This window comes from Tetrao urogallus, assembly GCF_951394365.1.
Source record: "Tetrao urogallus genome assembly, chromosome: 9".
Lineage (NCBI taxonomy): Eukaryota > Metazoa > Chordata > Aves > Galliformes > Phasianidae > Tetrao > Tetrao urogallus.
The window spans coordinates 2770002-2796667 of record NC_136822.1 but is presented as its reverse complement, the minus strand read 5'-3'; the positions used below and the strand labels follow the sequence as shown (position 1 = coordinate 2796667).

At 46.2% G+C, this 26666-nt stretch overlaps 1 protein-coding gene across 1 annotated transcript; it reads left to right on the top strand.

The window, feature by feature from the left end:
- Positions 1–325: 325 nt before the first annotated feature.
- Positions 326–26222, top strand: PCCB (propionyl-CoA carboxylase subunit beta; the record flags this gene model as incomplete). The annotated part of the gene is made up of 15 exons (XM_079539910.1): positions 326–484; positions 1579–1698; positions 3864–3932; positions 5679–5735; positions 8515–8628; positions 11641–11751; positions 12904–13012; positions 13702–13822; positions 17225–17306; positions 19062–19185; positions 20369–20476; positions 23262–23362; positions 24635–24733; positions 24925–25018; positions 26009–26222. 15 exons carry the CDS (start codon positions 326–328, stop codon positions 26128–26130), a joined length of 1590 nt encoding a protein of 529 aa, XP_079396036.1. The 3' UTR covers positions 26131–26222.
- Positions 26223–26666: the final 444 nt, after the last annotated feature.

Sequence of the window (26666 nt, the reverse complement as noted above, 5' to 3'; positions counted from 1 at the left end):
CATTCTCAGCACAGATATTCCCGAGTGCTCTTCCAACGTGAATTACTTTATGACAGCCTGTATACACTGTGCAATCCAAAGATTCCTATTCTTGGCCAGTCTTCTCTCAATGTGTTTGACGTCCCCGCAGCACGGCACAGAAAGTGAGGCACGGCACGTCGGCTCCCGGTGTGCACACAGCAGAGGCGCGCACTCAGCTGAGGCGTGCACACAGCTCCTTCCCCACACCCGCAGCAGCCCGTGGCGCACGGGACGCGCCGCTCCCGCTCCCGCTCTCGCTCCCAGAGGCGGCGCGCAGGCGCAGTGTCCGCCGCCGCCTCGCGACATGGCGGCGCAGTGCGTGCTGCGGGCGGCGCTGTGCCGGGCCGCCCCGTGGGGACGCCGCGCCGCCTCGGGCGGTTCTGTGCCGCAGCGCATCGAGGAGAAGCGCCGCGCCGCGCTGCTGGGCGGCGGACAGAGCCGTATCGACGCGCAGCACAGGCGGGTGAGGCGCGGGCGGCGGGAGGAGAGCCGCTCCTCTGAGGCGCCGTTCGGGCTCGCTCCGCCCGCCGCCGAAGGTGGAACGAAGTCGGCCCGGTGCTCCGGCGGGCCGCAGCGCGCCTCTGAGCGGCACCGAGCGCTCGGGCGGCAGGCGGAGCGGAGCGGGCAGCGCGGAGCCGGCGGCTCACACAGCGCGGGGCGGGCTGTCGTTGAGTCGGAGGGATTTCCCGACCTCCGTTGCTCAGAACGGCGCCCGCAGGCTCCGGGACTCCCGGCGGAGTGCCGCCTCGAGCGGTTTGTGCTCACCTGGGGGCCTCGAGCGCCGCTTACGTTGCCCTGCGTTCCCCTGTCTCTGAAAACTTCGGCCGTCGCTTCCGCGCGGAGCCTCAGCCGTGTGTAACGCCGCGTTGAGGCGCGGCCCCCAGTAGAAGGGCAGCCCGCCCCTGTGTGAGATCCCTGCGCTGCCGGGCGCCGACCTGGCCTGCAGAGAAAGCTGTGTAAGGCCGAGCTCCGAAATGAGCTGTTCGTCACCGGTTACTTCTTGGCATCATCGTTGCCGAGGAGGGGCGTGCAGGGCCGCCCGTGTGCTCCGCTCTCGGCCGTCGTGCTGTGGTGCCGCGTTGGTCCCAGCAAAGCCTGCCAGAAGTTCCTTGCAGGCTGTGTGCGGCCTTTCCCTGGCCAGGCTCAGATCCACAGAATGCCCTGCGCTGCTCTTACGGGCCGGTTTGGCTGTGCAAGGGTTCCACTTTCAGGAATAGAACCAAAGGCCTTAACAGCATAGCAGCGTTCAGATGTGTAGGCAAAAATAGCTGAGATGCCATTACATTACATTGCATTACATTACATCTTGTTAAAAAGACTGAGGCTGTCTCCTCTTATCTTGGAGTGCAGCTCCGATAGTCAGCCTTCCTTTCAGAATCTCCTTGTTTGCTCTTGAGGAGGCTCATCGCTGGCTATGCTCCCAGCTTTGGGGGTGTGCATTCAGTGGGGCAAACAGAAGATCTGGTGAGGGAACGTTTCATTAAACTGCACCCAGAAGTGTCTGGCAGGGCCAGGGCTGCCCAATGGCAGCGCTAACTGCGGTGTGTTCCATTTCAGGGGAAGCTGACAGCAAGAGAGCGGATTCTTCTGCTGCTGGACCCCGACAGCTTTGATGAATATGACATGTTTGTGGAACACAGGTGTTCTGACTTTGGGATGGACTCTAGTAAGAATAAGGTATTTTTATTTCACGTAACTCTTGTTTCTTTGTCCTCTGCTGTGTAGCCAGGCGTGTGATTGAAGATAAGTTCTTCTGTTTGCACACAGTATGTTTTGGGTTTGGAAAGTGTTTGCGAGCTTCCTTTTGTTGCTTGTAATTTCCATGTAACAGCTCATGAGGTTTATTTTTACATCATTTAAATTTGATTTTTTTTGTTTGTTTGTTTTAGGAGATTAACTGTTTGTTTCAAGTACTGCTGTCTTACGTTTATCTGTCAAGTCAGGGATACATACAATGCAAATCCGATTTATGTGTGCAGATATGTCTGCATTTGGATATACAATGTATATGATACAGATGCGGATCCTTCTGCCCCTCTGCAGATATCATTAGAGCTGTAGGCTGAAATAAGTCAGATCTGTACATACGCTTGCCGAACTGTAGTCATTAAATCCTTTAGGGCTTGAAAACGTGACGTGTCTGCATGTTCAAGCAGTTCTGCTGATTGGTGAGAAGCTGCAGTCTGCCTCACTTACGCTGTTTTTGATAGGCGGCCATATATCCTAAACCAGCAAGGTACACGAGGTGCGTTATGTAGAGGAAAAATCTGGTTCCCCGAATTCTCTCATAGTGACATTGATGCCTGGTGAATGAATTACTACCTGCAAAGAGTATTTTGTTGCTGTGTCCTGCAGAAGTGACTGGTGAACGTGCTGGGCTGTGTAGGTGGCTAGTGCAGATTAGCCTATTGAAGGTGAACCTTCCTGTAGGTGACTCTGATTTGGAATGTGGTAGGAAGCTGTGCCAGGTGTGTCACTGCCACATGCTGAGTGCAGTGACTGCAGTTTCAGATTCCACAGTTCTTAAACTAGCTGATCGTTTTGCAGTCCTTCCAGTTGCCAGGCTGCATGCTGTGGTGAGGGAGGGCTTGGTAGGCTTCTACCCTCAGAAGGGCTTCTTTTCATTTCCAGTGGCCAGGTTGCTGACAGGACTCTGCTGGAAGGAGGCGCTCGCTGAGTGTAGGAGGAAACATCTTTTCTTCTATGGGTAACTTCTTACTTTGTTCCCCCAGCAAACTGAATTAACTCCTGCGTTGCTTTTCATTGTAGTTCACAATGCTGTACCCCGCAGTGCTGTTAACCAAGCACTGTCTCTGAAGATAAAAAGAGCAGTGAAGTCCTGAGAGTGACAGCTGGGTTAATTTTTGCCTTGTCCTTCAGAATTCACCTTTCAGTGAGCTGCAGGTTGTGTTTACAGAGCGCAGTTCCACAGCAGATGACCTAATTGGTGGGCAGTGAGCTGGAATATTAGTTTAGCATTGAATAGCTCAGGGTTCCTGGAAGTTTCCAAAGGTAGGGTGAAACTTGTACTCCGTCCATGTCGCTGTATGGGCTGTTAGGAGCCATCTTTGCAGTATGATGGCTGGAGCTGGAGAGGTGTGTAATGCTTTTCTGTATGCCAGGAGGTGGTAACAGTGCTGACTGTGCAGCTTGAGAGAAGTCCGCAAAAGATGTGACCTCCCTGTGAGCAGATTCCCTTGGGTATAAATGGGCCTTAGAGCGGAGGAGAGTGGGTTTTTTTATTTGTTTTTGTTTCCTCCTAGGCAGCAGAAAGCATTGAGATGCTTGGAATTCCCTTATGGCAACACACTTCCTCTGCTGTTTTGAAAAATATCCATATACTTAAAAGTGAGACAACATCAGTAGGGAAACTTTAGGATTCACATGCTGTATCTCCTCTTTCATCTTTTCCCTTACTTACAGGGTAAAAAATGGGACAGGTCAAGCTGAAGTGTTTTGGATTCTGTATTTTATGACCTTTCTCAAGAAAGATTTATGTATGGTGCCCATTCTTTTAAAAACATCTGATTCTAATAAAATGTGCATTCTGTCTCTGAGGACGTGATTTGCCTTAACTCTAAGCATGCTGAAATTTGAGGGGAAAGTGCAAAACTCATAAATCTTTAGATTCATATGTAACTTTGATGTGATGTTACCTGCAGTATTCTTTTCCAGTGCTGAAGCGAGTCTTCATGGAGCCTCCACTGCACAAATAAAGACCTGTCCTTCCACAATCAGTCTTTACCTTAACCTTGTGCGCAGTGCTTCTTAACGGACATTGTTGCTATTTTGAGATATAAATATCTGGAGTTATTTTTTATTTTTATTTTTTTCCATTACAGTACCCTGGAGACAGTGTGGTGACTGGCCGTGGACGGATTAATGGTCGACTGGCTTATGTTTTCAGTCAGGTACGTCTCTGTTTTTTGTTTTTGTAAATAAGATGAACTTGTCCTTTGTAATAAATACGCTGCATTTCACTGTGACCATGTAGTAACGTACCTGTTTACCACCTGCCATTAAACATAAGATAAACATAACATCCTGTGGGAGGAAGCAGTGCACTTGGAGACAAGAAGAGGCAGAAGAAATCTTTCCCAGACTGCTTTTTTAGTGAGATTTGCAGTTGTAGGTAAGGTTGGGATGAAGTAAGCGATGAATGCAGCACTTATTCGGTACCTTATTTGGAGATGGAGAGGTCCCTGTGCACAACGTGTTGCAAGTACTGAGAGCTCTGGCTGTGCCTGCAGCTGGAGGTGTTGTCATTGGACTCCTGCAGCCGTGGGCAGTCCTGCAAATGTCAGTAGAGTGCTTTGTGAGCCCGGGGAACCGCCTTCCCACTTGGAAGGTGCAGGTCTGGTGCTGCCTGCTGGAGGTAGCGGCTGGAATTGCATTGGGTTGAATTCGTGGTAAAGGGCACCTGAGCAACCCTGAACTGTTCTTCAGGTTAGTAAAGAGACTGACAGATAGTATATAAATAGATAAATTGCATGTTTTATATTGAAAGTATTTTAGAGGAAACACCATAGGTGGAGTTTATCTTGGACGAGTCTTAACACAGTGGAAGAAGAGCATTCTTCTGAGTTGTTGATATCTGCCTGTCTGTGCTGGGTTACCAAGTAGCCTTTGTTCAAGTTGCTTCCATGGCTGGAGTGGTTGTTGCCATCTTGCTTGCACTGAGGCATACGCTGTGCCTGTTTTGTCCCTGGTGTGTCGTTCTTCCAGGGGAGGGCACTCTTGTTATGTGGGCTTGAAGAGGAGCCAGAGTTTCTTTGTTCAAATAACACAGGTAGAGGGCAGTTCTTGTAAGGGTTTCAATGTGTCCCTTCATCGTGTGCTGTTTTTAAAAGAATTATTTTTTAGAAAGACTTTATGCATCTCCAAATTCAGCTGTCACTTGAGATGTCACTTCCTTTTTGCTTCAGCTACTAGTCATGGTGTTTTCTGCCAGCTGAATTTTTAGGGTTTCTTTGAGAGTAGAACTCAGAGGGAATGCATCAGTGAAGCTGACCAGAAGTTAACCCCTGGTGCCAGGTATCACCATCCCTTGTCCCTTCTGGATCAGCCCCAGGGCTCCTTCTTGCTCTTTCAGAATCTCACAGCACAGTCCCAGAGGAAGCACCAGCTGTCCATTTTGGCTGGCATCGTTGCTGCAGCCCCCACAAAAGAATAATGAACTCCTGGAGCATAACTCATGAATATAGAACAAGGGCATGCTTTCATTTGTGATTTCTGCCTGTTTGCAGCTTTATCCTACTGCCACCCTTTGCAGTAGGAGTCTACTTACGGGGACATTTCTCAGGCTTACTCCAGTATTGGTAGCATCTCTGAAAGAGTAACATGTATTTGTGGAAGAAGAGCGTTTGAAGAATAATAAAAGCAAATGAGACACAGTGAGTTTGTGATTTGAACGTAGAATCTACTGGCAAATGCATAAAAGATCTTTTTACTTGTAAACAAGGTTGGATTGACCACGATTGGTCTGCAGGCTGCTTACAGAGTCATGTTGCCTTGGAGCAGTGTGCTAAATGTAGAGCAGTGCAGGATTATACTGTTTACTTGACACGTTTTTCATTAAGGTCAGTTATTGGGATTTGTTTGGCTGCTTGTTATTGAAAAGATTCTTTCCATAATCTCAGAATTTGTTTTGTTTCCAGGATTTTACTGTATTTGGAGGCAGTTTGTCTGGAGCTCACGCCCAAAAGATCTGCAAGGTAATATTTCACAATAGAGAACAGCTACAAAAAATGGCCAGTTTTCTTTTCCCAGTCTGTTGTGCTAATAATTTTGGAGGAAATGCTTTGTAGTGACTTCAGTGGGCTGTGGTGGATGTTGCTGGCAGTCTCAGAATGCCTGTGTCCTCACAATTTGGTAAGGAGTGGGGGCACAGCTGAGCAGAGGGGCGTCCTCTGGGAGCTCTTGAAGCTGTTGTAAGTAATGTCAGCTCAAAGTTGATTTTCCTGTTGTGTGCAAAAAGCCAGAGAGACATAAAACTATGAGCGTGGGTTAACTAGCCACTGTCTGCAGTAGAAATATGGAATGACTTGGGAGTTCTGTTATGTGTAGTATTAATAAATGTAGTATTTATGAAAAGAAATGTAACAAGTAAACAATCTGAAGACAGACAACAACGTAGAGGTCACCTTGATACTGAGCTTCCGTTATCAGGCACGTGTGGCTGTTGGTCCTCATTTGCCCTCCTGTCTCACTGTAAAAGCTGGTGTTGGAATCCCCGGGGTGTGGAGGGCAGCAGCTGTTTCATGCATGAATATTCAGTGGCATGGGCTGATGAAAACTTCTACATTTTTTTTTGCTATGGAACTGGGAACAAGGTGTATGGAGCTCGAGGCCTTTGCTCTTGCTGGAAATAACTGTTTTTTGGCATAACCTCCTGTGCAGTGAGGAGATATAAAAGTAGAAGACAGAAAGACTTTGGGCTGAGTAATAACTACTGGGCTTTACCAGCTCTTGATATCAGCAAAGGTGTTTGCACTGCCCTTTTACATCAGAGCTCCGAAATGTTTCTTTGTGATGGGAGTAACGTGATGCTACTGGGATGCCTTCTGCTGTTTTGTTTGTGATCTGGTACTTCTGAAACAGCAGGGAGTGGTAGCAGAACTGGAAGACACAAGTCCTTCCTAACTGATACTATGTTTGCCATCAGCACCAGTGGTAGGCCTTGAAGTTTGAAGGCTCTGTGTGCATCAGTTGCTCAGTCTGTGAGGCTGCAGCTTGGCAGTGGAGAGCTGCATGGTGTGGTATCTGTGTCACTTCTTTTAGTTCTTATTGAGCTGAGTTCTGGGAAGCAGAAATCTGTTCTGGGAGACAATCTTGGCTGCTGCAGACCCTATGAATTGCTTGAGGCACGTAAAATGAAGTGAAGTTGCTGCCCCTGAGCAGGACTTTTGCCTTTGGCTGTCACTGTTCTGCATATCTTTTCCTGGAGTTCAGGTATTTGGCGTTTGCAGGGTAGGTAGGTCTGGGCTACAGGTGGCAGACTCCTTTTGCAGAAGAGCTGTATGTACTGGTATGGCAAAAAATAATGCCTCAAACACGAGTAGTCTAAGTGTGTATTAAATGTGTACACTGGTGTGAAGGATTTCAGTATCTGGAAAAATCATGGAAGTGAAAAATGAATGCATATGTGTGTCCTTGGGAAATAGCAAAGTGTGTCAGTGAACTTGTTTCACTGACCTGGTAGGATAACAAGCTTCCTGGGAAGGCAATGGATGTCAACTGGTTTCTAATAAGACATTTGATCACGCCGTGTGTAACATCCCTGTAAGCAAACAAGGCTGCTCGTGGAGCCTCTGCTTGCAGCCCACACAGATGCTTTTAAAATGCTGGACTGTATTTGATTGCAGAATCATTCTCCATGTCTGCCACGGCGGTGATCCAACTGTTAAATGAACGTCCAGACACACAGTTTGAAGGATCCCTATTTTACGTGCAGTGACTGCAAGTAGGAGTGATGCCAGCTGAGAGCTACACAGAGACAGTTATCAGCAACCCGTGTTCAGGCTGCAGTTTTGGTACTGCTAGGGTATGTTGGTATGAATGTTGTAATGTCCTTTCTGGTTTTCCAGGCAATAACAACTTGCTTGCTACTGTTGATGGCTGTGAGCACTTTGAAAGACAGGGCTGAAGATTTAGAAATCTTAAAAAGTTAAAGATTGGATGTAATTGGGTAAAAATGATTGCGAGGGCAGGAAAAAATATCAAACTAGAGACTGACAGACCATGTGCAGTTCTACAGGAAAATGATTGAAGAACCAAGGCAGATCTTGTTACTATATACCAGTGCTGTAATGTCAGGAAAATGCCAAACCCCTCTGCTTGTGTCACTGTAGCAAAGGGTTTGGTGGTACAGTGTGGGTATGGAGATGCACAGCTGGTAAGGCAGTGAAGGACACGAGAGGGGTTAAATGTGTGCCTTTCAGCCTCCAGTCTGAGTGAGGCTCTATGGGAACTGTTGAGTCCTGGCCCCAGGCATCGATTGAACACCTGGGGAAGGACTGGTCAGCCCTGGGAGCACAGGTGGAGGCAATGCAGCTGTGTGACTGGAAGGGGTGGAGCCTGGCTGCACCTCTCCTAGACCTCATTTAAGGGCTGGCTGCCACTGGGTAAGGGTCTGTGGTTGGAGATCCCTCCTTGGTGGAGCTTTCCCCTGCAAACCTGGAATCTTCTGATACGGGTGAGCAATCTTCTGCCCTTCCTTTATAGCACCTTTTTATTGTGCTGCTCCTTCTGCCATCACACCTTTGTTGTAATGTCTTTCCCATCGTATTTTGATCTCTCGCATTGCTACAGAGTCAAAATGCAGTATGTCAGTAAGCTCTTAATGATTGTAATTAATGCAAGCAAACGAGATGCGAAGCGCCGTGTGAGCAGTTCAAAGTTTGTTGCGTGATTTTCTTTCTGGGGGATGCACAGTTTGATAGGGAAGGGCCGTGCTGGTGTTGTAGGTAACCAAGTGTCTGTGTTCATCACCAGGTCATGGATCAGGCTGCCATGGTTGGAGCCCCTGTCATTGGGCTCAATGACTCGGGAGGAGCCCGCATTCAGGAAGGGGTGGAGTCGCTGGCTGGCTATGCAGACATCTTCTTGGTGAGTGCCCTGCTGCTTGAGTGAATGTTGTCCAGCGCTGTGATCTGGTGAAAAGCCTTGCAGGAGCTGCACTGCAACGTGGGCTTTGTCAGAAGAATAGAAAATTAAGCAATTTACTTAATTAGGAAACACCTATAAATGTTTTTAGTTATTTTAGTGAATAATGTTGATTCACACTGAGTTACAGCTTGTGTGTGTTGGGATGTAACTTCTTTCAAAGTGTGTACGCGTTTGTCTGAGACAAGTGGGCATGCTGTGTTTGGAGTGTTTTGTAGGTGTCTGATGGCTGTGACACACCACTAGCTGTCTCTGTGGCTGCTCAGAAATACAGGCCTATTAAGAATTTCACAGAGCAGGCTTGCTTTCTGTGGGGCTGATAAATGGTGAAACTTTTCTGCAGCAGAAAAAGGGACTTTAAGTAAACCCATCAACCTGTGCTTGAGGGTAACTTGAGAATGTGCAGCAGAAGCACCAGGTGTTGTATCAAGGTGGTCGATGAGGGGAGGAAAAAAAATGCAAGAGGTTTCTGTGCAAAGAACAGTTCTGAATACAGTGGAACTTGTTGATGTTACCACTTGAGGACGTGCAGGACTGATTGGACTGGTAGAAGTTTTATGTTACGCAGTATCTTTGTGGCTAAAGCGCACAGTATTGATCTTTTTTTCCCTAAAATGACATTATTTTATATGCCTACCAACATGCATGGTTTTAAAGGATGATTTGTACTTTCTGTAGATATGAGAAATAGCATTTATTACAAATGATAGGAAAAGTAGTAATCATAAACACCTCTTAGAGCTATTTTGAAAACAAATGACGGAAAGATTCCAAGGATCATCAGATGTCTTACTGACAGTTTGCTTTTTGCTTTAGTTTGTGTGCTGGCTTTTTGGTTGGTGGTTTTTAACATGCTGGCAGCTGCTTGAGTCACTGCAATGCCATCTGATGTTTGTGCTGTTAACCCAAAGGACAAAGTTCATTCTGCTTTCAGTTCTTTCTTTTTCACAACCATGTGCTATCTTGTTTTTCTGTTGCCTTAGTAAATGGCAGACTGTGGTCAACTATCAGCTTTGCTCATTTAGAATAGAATTACAGGATAATTCCAGTCCAGAGAGTCATCTGGGGGTGTACAGACCAATGTTCTAAGCTGGGGCTGATTTTTAACAACAAACCAGGTTGCTTCATCTCGTCTAGCCACGTTATGGATGTCTCTAGGGACAGACACTTGGCAGCTTTGCTGAACTGTTCTCATGGTGACATTTTTTCAGTTATCTCTTGCTGTGATTTGTACCACTTGATTCTCATCCTTTCCTTGTGCATTTCCCAGGAGAGTGTCATGCTTTTCCACAGGAGTCCCTCAGCACATCTGCAGGTATCATAGAATCGCAGGGTTGGAAACAACCTATAAGATCATCCAGTCCAACCTCTCATCACCACTGCCACCACAAGTACTGAACCACATCTCACAGCTCCTCATCCAGATGCCTCCTGAACACTGCCAGGGATGGCGACTCCACCACCTCCCTGGGCAGCCATTGCAGTGCCTGACCACTCTCTGAGAGAAAAAGTTCTTCCTCATGTCTAATCTAAACCTCCTCTGGTACAACTTGTGGCCACTTCCTTGGGTCCTGTTCCTTGCCTGGGAGAAGAGGTCAAACCCCTCCTCATCACAGCCTCCCTTCAGGAAGTTGCAGAGTGCAATGAGGTCTCCCCTGAGCCTCCTCTTCTCCACACTGAACAATCCCAGCTCCCTCAGCCGCTCCTCATAAGACTTGTGCTCCAGACCCCTCACCAGTTTTGTTGCCCTTCTCTGGACACGCTCCAGGGCCTCAGTGTCTTTTTTGTAGTGAGGAGCCCAAAACTGAACACAGTACTCGAGATGCGGCCTCACCAGTGCTGAGTACAGGGGATGATCACCTCTCTACTCCTGCTGGCCACACCATTTCTAATGCAGGCCAGGATGCTGTTGGCCCTCTTGGCCACCTGGGCACACTGCTGGCTTGTGTTCAGCTGAGCACCAACCAACACCCCCAGGTCCCTTTCCTCTTCACACTCATCCAGCCACTTGTCCCCAAGCCCATAATGCTGCATGGGGTTGTTGTGGCCAAAGTGCAGGACCTGACACTCAGCATTGTTGAACCTCATCCCATTCACCTCAGCCCAGCAATCCAGCTTATCCAGATCCCTCTGAAGGGCCTCCCTACCTTCAGGCAGATCAACACCACCTCCCAGCTTAGTGCCCTCTGCAAACTTACTGAGGGTACGCTCAATCCCCTCATCTAGGTCATCAATAAAGATATATAGGTATATAAAGGATATATAAAAGATACATAGGATATAAAGGTAGCAGCAAGTTCTCCCTCTGGCTTCTCTTCTCTGTGCTCAGCAGCCCCCATTCCCACGGCCTCTTGCTGCCTGCTGACTGCTTGAGTCCAATGACTATAGTGGGGGCATCTTCCAGTGTGTCCCAGTTTGTCAGACTTGTACTGGGGCCTAAAACAGGGTGTGAGCTCCATGTGTAGCCATCAGAAGCTGGCAGTCTTGTTTGGAAATGCCTTGCATGGGCCTCCATTTCTGATAAGTTTCAATACTTCAGAGAATTGCGAGGTGCAGAAACGATAGGTTCGCTGATGCTTGAAGGGTGTTGCTGAGCTCCAGTTAATGCTCAAATCACTCATCTTTGGTTTACATAGAGGCAGCGTTCCTGGTGTTGCTGCTGACCACTGCTGTATGCTGTTTCTGATTCCTGTGAACCTTTTTACTTCAAAGCAGGCTGGCAGTGGTGCACAGAGAGATCAAATTTGTTGCCATTTGGAAAATGTGACAAGTGAATTCTTTGCTTAGACGTTTCCTGTCAGCATTGTGCAGTGGGTTTGCTCTCAGTATGAGGTGTGATGTCCCCTTCTCTCTAATTAAGGCAGGTGAATGTGGTGGCAGTTCAGTTTTGGGAAGTAAACGCGCTTAATTTACTTTTGTCATTCAGACTGCATGTCTTTGTGATTTCTGTTGCAGAGAAATGTTCTGTGTTCTGGGCTGGTGCCTCAGATCTCGCTCATCATGGGGCCCTGTGCTGGTGGAGCTGTGTATTCTCCTGCTTTGACTGACTTCACGTTCATGGTGAAGGTAAGGGTGGAGCAGATCCTGCCATGCTGCTGGTAAATGGGGTCAGTCACAGTCAGACCCCATGTCAGGGTTTGTTTGATGGGCTCCTGCTTCACTAAAGGCCTGGAAACTGCTGCAGAAATATCATTAATACCATTGTGACATGACCAGCTGTTAATGGCACGGATGGCAGCGCTGAATTAGTCCTGTGCATTGGATAGATGAAGATATGATTAATCTCTTGTTAAAAAGTGCTTTTGCTTAAGCTTCAGTTCTAAATAAAGTAGGTCTGAAGCATTTAATACAGGAGTGCTTAATATATTTTCAAACTACAAACTGCTGGTGGTTGGTTGTGCTGCTGGCAGGTATGGATTGCAGGTGGGTCGTGGTGGTTACTGCTCAGGCACAGACAGGACACGATGAAAAAGGCTGTCTCAGGTAGTTTGTAGAAAAGGAGTTGGTCGTGACTGTGAGGAGCTTCAGAAGGATTTTTGTTAATGAGTTTTTTAACATCTGAAATCAGTGTATGGTGGTGGGGTGGGACAAGCATTTCACCCCTTCACGTTTTTGGGTTTTTTTGCATTTCATGCTAATATTTGAACTGTTAGACCCAGAATTATTATTTCTTATTCACTTTAAGTTTGGAATCATAGAGTCATTCTGTGTTCCAGTTGTTCTAAGTTCTATGGCTACTCAACAAAAAAGTCCTTCATCCATCTTCCTTTGGGTCTCTTAGCATTTATGGGTCTTTCCTTTTTGTCCTAAGAAATAGCTGTTGTCTTTACCTCATGATTTCTGTCTCAGATTATTTTTCTGTATAAGCTATTACTGTCTATAGAGATTGGTACAGAACTGGAAAATAAGAGATGTGCAGAAACTGCAGAATACACCTCTGGGTTGAGACTGGGTTAAATGAAATTGAATTCAGTTTATTCTTCATGGGAAATCAAGAACAAATTTCCAAAGAAGCCTGTAGGTAGCTGTATTTTCTGTGGATTTTAGTATAATGTATCAGGGATTTATTTATTTATTTTTTTTTTTAGGGAATTCTTTCCAATGTTGAACAGTTTTCCTATTTTGAGGAAAGTCTCTCAGGACGGCAGCTTTCCTTTGCTGCTTTTGCAGCTTGGCTCTGGCATTTACACACTGGTTTTGCTTTATTCCCTCCCCTAGGATACGTCCTATCTGTTCATCACTGGCCCAGATGTAGTTAAGTCTGTTACCAATGAAGATGTCACTCAGGAGCAGCTCGGGGGAGCGAAGACGCACACGACTGTGTCTGGTGAGAGCTGGGAGGTTTTACTTCGTGCTCTGATCTTAACTTTAACAGAAGTGACGGGGCTGTTGGAGCTGCTGTGAACCTCGTACTGATTCCTGTGGGCATGGCTGTCACCTGAGGTGAAGGGATGAAACTGCTGGAGCACAGGATGCTGCGGTGTGCAGGGCTCAAACCAATCCCTCTTAGTGGTGCAAGACGAAGCAGGAAAAGTGGGAGTGTGGCAGAGTTCTGAGATTTTGAGGAGAAAGCAGCAAATCCACAAACGATTGTACAAGTGGAAGGGCTGTAGGAGAGCAGAGCTCCCAAGGAAGGTTTGGGATGATGGTTTTTGTGTGTTTTTCCCCAGAAATGTGCATGGGTTGAAGGATTCTTGGCAATCCTTTGTTTGCCTAGAAACGTTCTTTTCGTTTGGCTTGCATTGCACAAGGCTGGGATCCAGTTCAATCTGTGACAGCTGATAAACCAGTTCACACAGTTTTAAATACAAAATGAACAATCCAGAGCTCTTCTGGAAGAAGACTGATACAGCCACACATTTTCTAGGTACTTTTAACTGGTTGGATCTGATTGCTTAAAATTCCCAATTGTCAGTAGCTTAAGTTTAAAGCATCTTGCTGTTTTTCCTTGTCTTTATGGATACATACTTGAAAACGAAGCACTGCAAAGTAATTTCAATAACTGCTTCTTTCCAGGAGTGGCACACAGGGCCTTTGAGAACGACGTAGATGCCTTACTTAACCTCCGAGAGTTCTTTAATTATTTACCTCTTAGCAACCGTGACCCGGCTCCAGTGTGTGAGTGCCACGATCCCAGGTGAGAGGAGGCTGGCTGAGCTCTCTGCTGTCTGACCATCTCATGGCTTCTCTGGCTCAACGGGCACAAATGTGCTGTGATAATTGTGGTACACTGTGGGAACGTGGGAAGTGTTCAGCTGTGTGTGTGTGTGCATAACAGACGTGCTCACTGTTAACATTAATTATTAAGTTTGTGCTGTGTACAAGATGTGGGGGAAGTAGTCTCTGTCCAGTTCACAGCTCTTCAGGCAGGCACAGTGAGGCAGAAGACAGCACAGTAAGGTGCAGTGGGGAGATCCTGCCCTGCTCTGTCAGTGATGTGTCTGTTGGGCAAGCTTTGGTCACCAAATGCAGAGGTTGGGATGGGATGATGAGGTACAGGAGGCATTAGGCAGCTGTCTGTGAGGTTTGTTGTGCAGCTGACAACAAAGGAAGGACTCATCACTTCAAGACTGGAAAACAGGAAAATGGCAAAAAATGCCAAGAGATGGAGGGACAGCCTGGGAGTCAGTGCAGCACAGGTTCAGTAGGCAGCGTTGCTAGTAGCAGGACAGACAGAATGTCAGTGGAATAAAAGCTGTTTAACCAAAGATCCGACTGCAGCCTTAGCTCAGCCCTTCCTGTGCACATCCCCTAAAAGGTCTCCATCCTCTCCTGTATGACATCTGCTCCTATCTTTGTTCATCCTTTCCATTCTGCAGATGCCCATGGTTTATATCTTGGGGTTTCTTGCACACTTGAAGATGTTGACGTGGGTATTGGGAAAGTTGTCCTCTCTCTCTTTATGCCTCTGTCTTGCAAGGGCTCTGTCTGTATGCTCTGTGTTGTAACATCTTTGAAGCAGTTTTTTTTTTGTATCAGTGTTACAAATCACTGCTGTGGGAAATAAAATACATTGTTAAGAGAAATAAGTGTGCTAACTGCTGTGAAGGGGATGGTCAGACAAGCTGATCAGTTACTGGTCCTAACATTTACTGCCGTGTTCATCTCGTGCAATTGCTAAGCTGGAAGATTGTTCTTATAGTGACAGACCCAGTATTGCTGGGTGAACATGGAGCACTGTTGCTGAGGTGGGCATTTTCTTTCTAAGTATGTTGTACTGAAATAGGCTGATATTTTAATTTCATTTATGGAAACAACAGTCTGTTCTGTAATCAGTGTATCTTACATTGGGCAGTTTATTTATCTGGGAGAAGCTGTCAGTCATCCCATGGCTGAGAGATTGATCAGCTCTGTGTTATGGCAGATGTTTAATGCAGTGTCAGGTATATTAGTAGAGGATCACCGTATAGTAAATGCTCAGTGATTTGTGTTGAGAACTTCAATTCAGTTGTTTTTCTACGTGTGAAGATAAATTTACCTGTGTGAATAGTGATATCTCCAATATAGATCAAATTGTGTGGTCCTAATACTTAATATTGGTGATGCTTCATCGGCACATGCTGCCTTGAACTGATGGGGTTCTTGCTGCTGCTGCAGTTGCAGCCCGCTCCTCCCTTTCCTTTCTCACTGGACCATTTTCATGCCAGGAGAAACTGCTTCTAATGATGCAAATGAAACACTACATCCTTTCATCTTCATTGCTAACTCCAACCACGTTGGTTTCTTCCCCCCTGCAGTCAGGTTCTTTGCAGTGCTGATGACATCAGGTTTGGTAGCTGAAACCCCAGTTGGTTACAGTTGTTTCTTTTGTTTTGGATTCCATAAGAAAATTAGAAAGTTCCTATGGTGATTGTGCTCTGCCTTTGAGGAGTGTCTGGTCCGTCCCATTTGTGTGATGTGATTTGGTTTTGTAAACAAGTGCTGTTTCCTCTGAGGAGCCATTCCTGGGAACCTCACACAGGTCCATTTCGCACTTAATGGAAACCACTGTTGACCTGGGGTGAGTTTCTTGGGCTGTCGCAGGCTTCAGCTGACTGCCTTGATGATGAGCAGCAAATCTTTTCAGATAATGGGATTTCCAACAGATAAATGAGATTCTCAGCCTGAGTCCCGGGACTCCGCTGGCAAGCTCCAGATGTCCTTTATCTCTGACAGTTTGAGATTCTTCTTGTCCCTGAGATGTTCTGGGTAATGTCTTTGTTTGCCAGTGGTTGTTCATTTTAATGCCGTTACGATTTCCATCTCTGCCTTACAGCTCCGTGAATTTATGGGAGCAATGCCTTCATTTTTCCATTTTCCTTATCCTTTGGGATATCTCAGAATACAATCTGGAGGTAACAGGAAGATTTTAAAGCATATTCCATAGTTACTTTCTGGGAAAGTAAAAGTTTCTGAGTCCATTGTAACTGAACATTGAATGCGTTGGTCAGATTAAGACTTAATTATATCGTTTGAATATATATGCATGCAATTCTCTTAACTGTGGGAATACCCTGGCAGTGCTGCTGTGGCTCTCAGCAGGGAGGTGTCTGTTGGTCCACTGCAGGTGAGTCAGAGCAGCAGTGGGGCTGATGTTCCTACTCTTTGCCTGAGATTGACAAACTGCAGATCGTGTTTCCAGTTTTAAATTGAACTTCTAGAGCCTAATGTTGTACTGTTCTAAAGCCTGTACTGTTACAAAGCCATGGCATTGTTAAAACAGAAAAGTATGGTTGTGACTCTCAGCAACTGACATACATGCAGCCCCCCCACCTTGGGACTGTGAATGACCCATGAATACCAGCACATGTAAGTCGTTAATGAAACTATTGAAGATGGGTAACTGACTGGTGAGCTGCTAACAGGGCGTTAAACGTCAAGCTCTTGAAGTGCAGAGATGATGAGATACCCAGAGATACTTCAAACCCAGTGCTTAAACTGAAGAAGCTGTGAATGGATGTTCTGCCCTCCTGCAAGTCTTTATCTGCTTGGTAGGGGTGAGAAGTATGGAAGTATGGAGAGGTTCCCAGAGGTTTATTCAGATCACAAGCATACAGTGTGGGCAGAGGCAGCATCAGAGTTGTAAATGAGAAGCCTTGCTCTGCCATTGGAGAGGCCACTTCACCTCTCTGTAAGCACTGCAGTGGTGGACTGTTGTGCTTCTGCACTGTGCTTAGCGCTACCAATTTCCCCATTGCTGAGCTGTGCTCCAGCACAGGAGCATTTGGGTCCTTTCCAGTGCCCTTGTGCGGCTCCCTGTATTGTGGGCCCCTCCAGCCAGAGGAGGAGAGGTGTTTCCAGGCAATGATCTTGTAGACAAAAATACATCTCTATAAGAGATGTCTCGTTCATGGAGGAGCTCAGAGCAACAGGTAAGCCATGGGTGAGCCCTCAGTGGCCCAAAGCATAACTGTGCTGCAAAGAGGACTGCTTTTTCCCCGTGTTTCAGTAGCAGTCCCACCACGTTCTGGAGAGATGGCATTGGCGCTGTTTGCCTGAGCTTTTGGTCTTGGCGTTCATCTGATCTGTGAATGTTATTGCTTGGATTTGTTTTCTGCAGTGACCGTTTGGTTCCTGAGCTGGACACAATTGTCCCCATGGAATCCACCAAAGCCTACGATATGCTGGATATCATCCGCTCCGTAAGTCTGCCGGTCTGAGCCCTGCTGAGAAGAATGTGAACATATCGTGTTCCGTGTGTATGTAGTTGTTAGTCCTGGAAGGAAACCAAGATGGTGCCATTTCAGATCTGTTCTTCAGTCTTTGCAGGTTACTGTTTTTTCCCCTGTTCAGCAGTCATGCATGAAGAGACAGCAGCAATGGCAGAAGCGAGATGTTTGTGGGGGGAAAAGGGTCTCAGTGCTTGTGTTCAGTATCGATCAAACAGCATGCACAGCTGTACAGATGAGAGCACTGCTGTATAAATCTAGTGGAATTTTACTGAAGCAGTGTAGGCATTGTTGGGAATTCTCTTGCCCAGCTTTGCCTAATTCATTTTTTGTCAGTTTTAACGACTTAATACATTGAAAACAGCTGTGCAGAGAACAGGGTTGTAAAAAACAAAACAAAAACAAATCCAAAAAATCCAACAAAACCCAGTTCTGTTATGTGTAACTGTTACAGCCCTGCAGAGCACCTGGGGGTCCCAGTTCTGAATGTTCAGGTTCCCAGGTTGGCCCAGGATCCTGTGGTAGATGACAGACCTGGGAAGAGCAGCCTCGTAGGCAGTGAGTACAAATGGTGGCTGTGGGGAGCAGGGCTGAGCTCATGGCATCCTTCCAGACTTTTCCCTCTGCAGTTTTATCTGACTGTCTCTCCCCACACGCAAGCATTCAGCCAATGCTTTTCAGTGTGCAACTGGCTGCGTTCAGATCCATTTTGGTGGGTTAAGAAAAGCTCAGAATGGGTTTTTAATCTGCAGGTTCTTCTCTTCTGAATGTCCCTGCTCTGTGTTCTGCCTCAGAAAGTGAGGTTTAAAAATTCTGAAGTGAATTAGGAAAAAAACCCCACACCCACAGGCTTTGAGGAGAATTAAGTAAGGAAATAAAACTGCTTAAATAATAAATAATTGAAACTTTTCATGCATCGGAATGGACAGGCAGTCTGTGGTGTGTAGGAGAAGTTGCCATCAAGAGCTGCAAAGAAGGCATTAAGGGTAGAACACAGCAGGAGAAGAGCAGAAATGCAGCCGTGTGTAGGTGTCGCTACTGCTCCATCTGGAATGATCATCTTTGAATTGAATGTTCCTGTGCTGGTGGATGCCACTTTGCAGAGCACGCATGGGGGCTTCCAGCTCAGGGACGTGCAGCTGCAAGGGTTTGTGTTTGTGTGAGGGTCTGTGTTTGCAGGGAGATCTTTTTGGCGCAGTGTTCTCCTGCTTGCAGAGCAGTGCTTCTCCATTCCCCTCTGTTGTGCACAGGCAACACTGCTGGTCAGCACGGAGTCGTCATCTCCAGCAGAGCATGGCACGTTTGGGCCTCAGGAGGAAATGCTCTGGATTTGCAAAGAAGCAAAGTATGAATTAAACAGATAGTGAAAAGTCCCCAGGTTCCAAGGAGTATGATTTGCCTTTTGGTGTTGGAAGCTGTTTCTTAAAGTGCAGTCTGCCAGTGGTGTGCTGAGGGTAAAAATGGTTAGCAACTGGTTGGGATTTCTGTGGTAAGTTAGAACAGGTTTACTACAGAGGAAATGCCACAAAGATGGTTTTATCTGCTGGGATGCCTAATTGGCCGTTCTGAGAGTGAATGCAGTGCTAATTATTTCCTGTGAAGACAGAAAGATTTCTTCCTTTTTTATTTTATTCTGCAAGTTCTGCTAACATTTCTCACGCTAACAGCTGTGTGTACAAATACGCGTGCAGACATTCTAAGGGCTCTGCCAACCTGTCCTCCTTACAGATTGTTGACGAAAGGGAATTCTTTGAGATCATGCCATCCTACGCCAGAAACATCGTTGTGGGGTTTGCCAGGATGAACGGAAGGACAGTCGGCATAGTGGGCAACCAACCCAAAGTAGCATCAGGTTGGGAACAGCTGCGTGCTTCTGATGTGCTGCCTCCTCTTGGTTTGGTTTGGTTTCCTTGTTGCCCTCTGTGTAAGGCTGGCTGGCTGCTGGATGGACTGTGGATGGTTTGTGTGGCCTGCCATTGCTTCATGCTGCTTTCCTAATGCCTAGTTTGTCTGAAGTCTCACTGTTGTGCAGCTGTGTGACTTGCCTGTTGCTTTGTTGCATGAAGTCCTGAAAAAAAAGATTAATTTCTTTATCAGCGCGATGATCTTGCTCTTGGGTAACTGCAGGGCTGCTGTATCTAGCACAAGAGAAGGCTACCAGTGGCCTGGCAGCGGCTGAGATTGACTGATTAAGCAGAACCTGGAGCTTGTGTGCTTGCTTCCACAGCATTAGAATGCCCCAGTCTGTTCTGTAGTGCAGCTCTTCTGAAAATGCAAAGCATTCAGACATACGTACAAGTGTGTGGAGCTCACACAATCCAGACATGAAGATGCAAACATCTGTAGCTTACATCACCTTTTTTGAACTGCAGAAGGGATTTTGATTTCTCTCCTTAATAGCTGGATAACTTCTGAGGAGACTGAATGCTGACCAGCCAGTGCTTGGCTACCGCAGTACCCAGCAGTCACTGGGTTGTAATATTATTTTAGTCTTCAGATGGTATTATCAGTTTGAAGATAGTTAATGCTTGAGGTGTCCTTATCTTGCATAGGTTTGATATAATATCTAATTCTAAATGGCAGTGATGCAGAACAGAAATACTTTGCAGCTTTTCCCCAGAACACCAGTCTTTCGCAATGCCTTTGTTTTTCCATGGGGAGCTCCATTGTTCCAATATGACTGACTGGGGAAAAATAATTAAAGAGCAAATCACAGAAAAATAATTTAATTTACAAGGGTGTGATTTACACGGACTTTTTGGCATAGGAGCTGTCTGTGCACAGCAGTCACTGCGGGAGGAGGTGGGAAGCGTGCAGTGCTTCAGAAGGATGAGGGGTGCCAGGTGACTGCAGCTGGTGGTCAGCTTAGTGCTGGGACAGCAGATGATGATCTCCACGTTACTGCAGGCAGGATTTCTTGTTTGTCTTTCTTTTTGAGAAGACAGTACAGCTTAACTACAGCATGACTTCGATGCTGCCTTGAATTACTGCCTATAGCACGTCATTTACACCTTACTCTGTTTTCTCACTTCCAGGGTGCTTAGATATAAATTCTTCTGTCAAGGGAGCCCGCTTTGTTCGCTTCTGCGATGCGTTCAACATCCCTCTCATTACTTTTGTGGACGTTCCTGGGTTTTTGCCAGGTATGCTGTGTCCTTGTGTTCCTATTGGTTGTGGGGTGGGGAAGCAGCGGGAGGTGGTGGTGCTAAACCCAATCTTAACGACTGTAAGAAGAGCTGTTTACTGTACCGAAGCTTAAATAAGCCAGACTTTAAAATGTTACTCAGTAAGTACAGCAGTCACAATAAGATATTGAAATATGCAAATTGTGTTCCAGAAAAATGGGTGCCTAAATAAGGCAGCGCTGTTGTTTGTGTGTGCTCTGACAGCTCTGCAGTGCTTTGCTGAGGAGAGGCCAACTCACAGCACAGCGGTGCTGAGGTCAGGCTGGAAGCACTGGGATGAATGTAGCTGGCCAGGGCTGGGTGTGGGTAGGAAACCATCAGCCCCCAAAAGCTGTGTGCCCTGCCGTTTGGGATGGCGGCTCAGTTGCACAGTGGGTGGTTGTGGCCTGTCCAGGACTCGCACCGCGTTCCCTGCAGATATCCTTGTCATAAATGACATGGAAGTCACTTTTTTTCTCCTTTACTATGATGAGACTCTGCTTTGAAAGCTCAGGTTCATTTCTGCTCCAAGCATTGTTCAGATAAGAACATCCATGAGTTAAAGGGTTTGAGATTAGGCTTTCCTCAGCATTAGTTACATGAGCAGTTAATGTTAAAATGAAAGCTAGAGAACAGCCTATGTGAGGAACAGAAAGTCTCCAATAGAATGGAATATAAGGTTAGCACTGTATAAAAACTGTTAAGGCTTCCCTCAGGGCCTCTACTGGACATCAGAACATCAGAATGCTGCTGTCAATGTTCTGCTTCTTGCCTTACCACATGTTATGTGTTTTATCAGCAGGCAATAGAGGTGTTAAGAGAACCTTCTATTCCTTCTTGACCACTTTCCTTTCTCTCCTGTTGCTGCTGCACTCTCCCCTTGTTTGAATCACAAAGCAGCTTGGTTCTCCTTAGAGCTTCAGGGGCTGCAGTGTGGACAGATACAATCCAAGAACAAAGCTATTTGTGTGTCACTGATTGTTAGAAATGTTAACTTACTGTGGTGTAATAGAACTTCGTCTTAGAAGCAGATAAAGGAAAGACATAAAAACAGAGCTGAAGAAAGAAGACTTGAGATTTTTACACTGATTATGAACTGTTATATTTCAGAGTTTGGAAAGATTAATACATTGCCATTAGAAACATCAATTAAAGTAATGTATTCTGAGTGTGGTGGTCACTACTTCTCTCTGTCCAGTAGGGTAAGAGAATCTTCATTGAGACGTACAAAACAATTCAGTGCAGATAGCGTTTAAGGATAAAAACACAGAACAAATTTGGGAGCAGATTGATGTCCAGAGTTCATATTAATTCGCAATGTAAATGGTTCCAATAACAGCTGGGCTGACGTTGCAGTCGAAGCACTCGCAGTGATGGCCTGCTCTGCTTTAAGAGTGCGAAGCACTGCCTGGATTGCAGGATCTTGCTTGCCACCTCCTGGGTGTAGGCTGAGGACCTCAGCTGTGTTCAGGCTGTTCCTGCAATAAGCCCTGGCTGTTCTGATGTCTGCTGCTGGGAAGTGTCTGTACGCTTGGTGTGTCTGCAGGGAAATACAGGGAAATCCTAAGTGAAATTGCAGTTAAGAAGGGACATTCATGCAGTATGAGGCAATCAAATCACACTTGAAATCAAGCTACCAAATTTTAAGAAATCTCACAAAACAAATTTTAACTTAATAATTTTTTGTAAGATGGATGAACTGTCAGACAGTAATTGCAGAGTTGCATGCACAGTGGCCTGAAATGCAGAATTGCTAGAAATAATGTGTGGTTGCCACTTCCAAGTGTTGCTCCTTGAGCATGTCTCATCCAATGCACCTGGCACATCTTTCCCACTGTGGCAGACAAGTAGGAATGCTGAGGCAGAGCCCTCCTGTGCAGGTGTGTGGGCACAGGAGGCAGAGCAGTGCCTCGCATCCTCTGGCTGTCAGTCTTTTGGTGGTGAATCAGCTGTCCTCCTTTCTGTGCATGCAAAAACTTTTCTTTGGTTTCTTAGATTCTGTGAAAGGCATTTCCAGAGTTCTTTTATTGGTTCCTCTGGCCATGTTCCCTCACCTAGCTGTCACAGCCAGGGCTGTTAGTGCTTAGATTTGTTTTTTAAGGTAATGATTTGCTAGAGCTGGGCCTCAGTGGAGATTTGCAGCTGCTGAATACTCTGATAGGATCTTTAGAGAAGTTATGATCCTAGGCCTGTGTCTGGGGCAGAACTTTGTAGAACACCCTCTAAAGCAGATGACTTGTATTCCTATTTGCAGTGTGCTGTCGGTCTCCAGAATTACTGGCTGTGAGGTTCCTTATAGGAGACTCCATGCTCTGTCCTTTAAGGGCCGTGGTCTTGGGCTTGCTTGAAGGAGGCATGGGTCTTTGTTGTGTGGTAGCCAAGCTGCCTTTCCTTATGCTCTAGAAGAAAGGGTTTTGGAAGAGTGCTGCTCTCTGGAAGTGAATGCGGGTTGCATGTTTCTCTGCTAGTCACATTTGGAGTACTGAAAACTGTGGAATATTATTTTGTTCCTATGAAGAAACCATCTGGTGAGCGTTGCATTTCTGTGACCTTACACTCAGACTTCTGCTGCTTTTGGCAAGGTATTTTTCATTCAGTTGCTCAGCATCTAGTGGAGGACATCACCTGGGCTGCTACCTGCTCCTGCTATTAACAAGGCTCCGTTGTTGTAGTGTGCTCCTGGTAATGACAAGATGAAGACACCTCATTGCACGTGGAGTGATTGTGAACTTCCTAGAGTGACAAATATTTCTGCCACTTGCAGGTACAGCTCAGGAGTATGGAGGGATCATACGCCATGGTGCAAAACTACTGTTTGCCTTTGCAGAAGCAACTGTGCCTAAAATTACTGTAATCACCAGAAAAGTAAGTTGGTATTAATTCTGTGGTGTTATTTCATACAATGAGTTCCCGTTTTCACCAATAACATTCTGGTTACTTCTTATGTCTGCCCCAGTTCTGCCTTCTGCAGTGGTCACGTCTCGGTTTGTCCTGTTTGGTAACACCTCTTCGTGCCAATTTACAAGTGATCACTTTTCTGTTCTCAAAATATTTTCACAGTTCATTTTGTCTCTGTGCTCCTCCAAATCCATGTTTCTGCTCTTTGCTTTCTCCCTAGAAAGCCTCCAGTCAAGTACTTGTCCTCTGTCATCTGGCTGTGTCATCCCTCTGCAACAGGCAATCTTTGTCATCTTCTCTGTTCTTGCAACTTCAGACTCCAGTTCCAGAAGCAGTGCTGATTGTGTCTCTTTTCTGTTAACTTTACAGTTTTAATGCTTCTGTGCTTTTCTTTCTTCCGTGTACTTTTCCTATACCCTCCTTGGTTTCCTTTTCTCTTTTTCTGTAAGATACATGACACCATGCTTCTCTAAGTTCCTAAAAAGCTTAGCTAAACATCTCTCTGCTTTCTCCTTTCCTTTCTTGACCCCTTTCTCCTGTCCCTCCTGTTCTGTTTCGTGCTTTTGTTGTTTGGTGGTCGTTTCACTTGTGATAGGCTTTTGACAGCAATGAAACTAAAAGAGCTGCTCAGGTTTCTCTTCCTTTGCCATGACAGCATATTGCCATTCTCTTCTTCCCAAGCTTACATCCTTGCTGTCACCTCAAGTAGTGCCCTGAAACACTTGGCTGTAGCTTGCTCTGCAGGTTTGCAGTATTTGTTTACCATTGCTGCCTGGACCACTTCCAGGTCCAGAGTGGAGCACTGCAGAATCTGAGTGCTGCATCCCCTGGCCAGGAGCTCCCAGAAGCATGCTGGTTTATTTGAATGCACGTGCAGGGAGAGGCCTGGTGCTGCAGACAGGCACCGACTCCTCTTTTCTGCCTTCAGGAAGGTTTTATATGCCAGCAACTCCCTTCCTGCTTTTATGTGGTTTCAAGTTCGTGAAGCTTAGACTTAGGAGGTGGCTTCAGGCAAGTTTTTACAGTTCTTCATTGTTTTTATGAGTGAGAATGTCTTGAATGTGTGTTTGCATAGACTCAGTGTCTAATAGTAGGTGTTGAGTAGGGTGTGTGCACTGCTACAAGTAGAAATGTAACTCCACTTGCTGCTTGTTGGAACAGTAGAAGTGGCAAGAGGAAATTAAGTTGTTGCTGTGGTGAGGTCACCCACACTAACGAATCCCTGGGGTTTTGTTCCAGGCCTATGGCGGCGCCTACGATGTGATGAGCTCGAAGCATTTAAGAGGAGATGCAAACTATGCCTGGCCGACTGCAGAGGTGGCAGTGATGGGGGCAAAGGTAAATAAATGCAGGCTGACTCGCACTGTGTGCAGCAGCCATCGCTGCTCGCTGGCACAGAGGCTGAGTGAGAAGAAGACCAGTGACGCTTTGCTGAAGCGATTTGCCCAATGCCATGCAGTGTGTGGGGGTGGTAAAGAAGGCATCTCTGCCCTGTATGGGTTGAATACCTGTGGGCTTTATCTTCCCAGGGTGCTGTGCAGATCATTTTCAGAGGAAAAGAGACAGATGCGGAGGCAGAATACGTGGATAAATTTGCAAACCCGTTTCCGGCAGCCATGAGAGGTACAGTGATCGCGTGTATCGTGGCCCTTGGTTGGAGTTTGCCATTGCGTGCAGGCAGTTAATTTTTAAGCATTTAGTACACATTTTGCTGTAAGTTATTTAGACAAGAAATTTGTGTCCAGAAAAGTCACTGTCTAGACCAGACAACCAAACTGCCCGTGTGAATGGCTTTGGGTGGGAAGAGACTGGAACAATGCAGGGACTGCAGTGGAAGGCATGCTTTCAATTTTGCAATCATGGGAAGCATCTCAAAACTCGTACTGTTAATTATAGGTGCTTTGGGAATCTACTTGATGGTTCTAGATGCTGAGCGGTAGCCTTGAGAAAGGGTCTGACTCAGTTCAGTGGTTTTTCCCAGAGCCCTTGGTGTGAATTCTGCTCTTCTTATGAAAGGACTTTTACCTCTAGCTTTGAAGCATTACCTGTGCTCCAGAAGGCAGTTCTGTAGGCTCTGCCAGCTCTACATCTTTCCAGTTATGCTGCTTTGCCCAATTAATAAGCTTTGTACTTTATTTAATAGTGCCCCAGAGCTGGGAAGACTTAGTCAAGCTCGTCACCGCAGCTGGTGTGTACAGCATTGCTCCCTTTGGTTTGCTGTTACTGCTGTTAGAGCCAGGGAGAAAAGACCTGTGAACATGCAAAGTTAAGGGATTCTTCTAATCAACAATTCTGAACCTTTAAGTCAAACTAGTTAATAACAGAGATGAGACGAGCTCTCTAAGACTTTGCAGTAACAGGGGAAGCGTTCAATGAGTAAAGCCCACTCCCTCAGTTATCTTTTTTGGTTGGCTAATTTATTTGGGGGAATAGAAGTTTCTTGTTTTAACACTTGACACAGGAATACTTTCTCTTCAGGCTATTTTAAATTCTTAAGTTAATTTGTAACTTGTGAGCAGTTGATCCCAAGAGTTATTTTAGGTTTGTGAATTTAAATCGCAGCAGAGATACAAAAGGTTAAGAGGAAGCTCTTGGTGTGGTTTGTTTCCACAGGGTTTGTTGATGATATCATCCAGCCTTCAACCACCCGCATGCGCATCTGCCATGACCTGGATGTGCTGGCAAGTAAAAGCCAGACCAACCCCTGGAAGAAACATGCTAACATCCCACTGTGAGCGTGAGGAGGGACCGGCCCTGGCAGTACCTGAATGCAAGTCTTTCTGTCACGTGGCAGTGTGCTCTGCGATGAAGTATTTCGTTTTGATTTTGCTGATGCTTATCAATAAATCACAGCATGTACCTCGTTTAACCGAGAATCTTCATAAACCTTTCTTTGGGGGTTGATGAGCAACACAGTCTGCAGTGCCTGGGTTGTTTAGGGCTGAATGCTCCTTGGATTGCTCATCCCAAAGGCTGTAGAGGTGGCTGTGTTAGGCAGAGCTGCAGTGACTGACATCACTGCTGAGATTCAGAACTGTGTGCTGTGAGCATCACCTGGGTCTGCACCTTGTGCTTCCTGCACTACAGCTCGGAGAAAGAAAAATCCTAGGCTTGGATTTTGGAGTGTTGCATTCCAAGCTTTGCAGATCTTGGATTAACCTGCTCTGTTCTTCTGCTAGGCTTACCCAGGTGGCAGTTTCATATGCTGGCTGAAGCAGTACTGTGTCTCTGGTTGCTACTAAGTCATGTATGGGCCATGGGGGCATAGGTG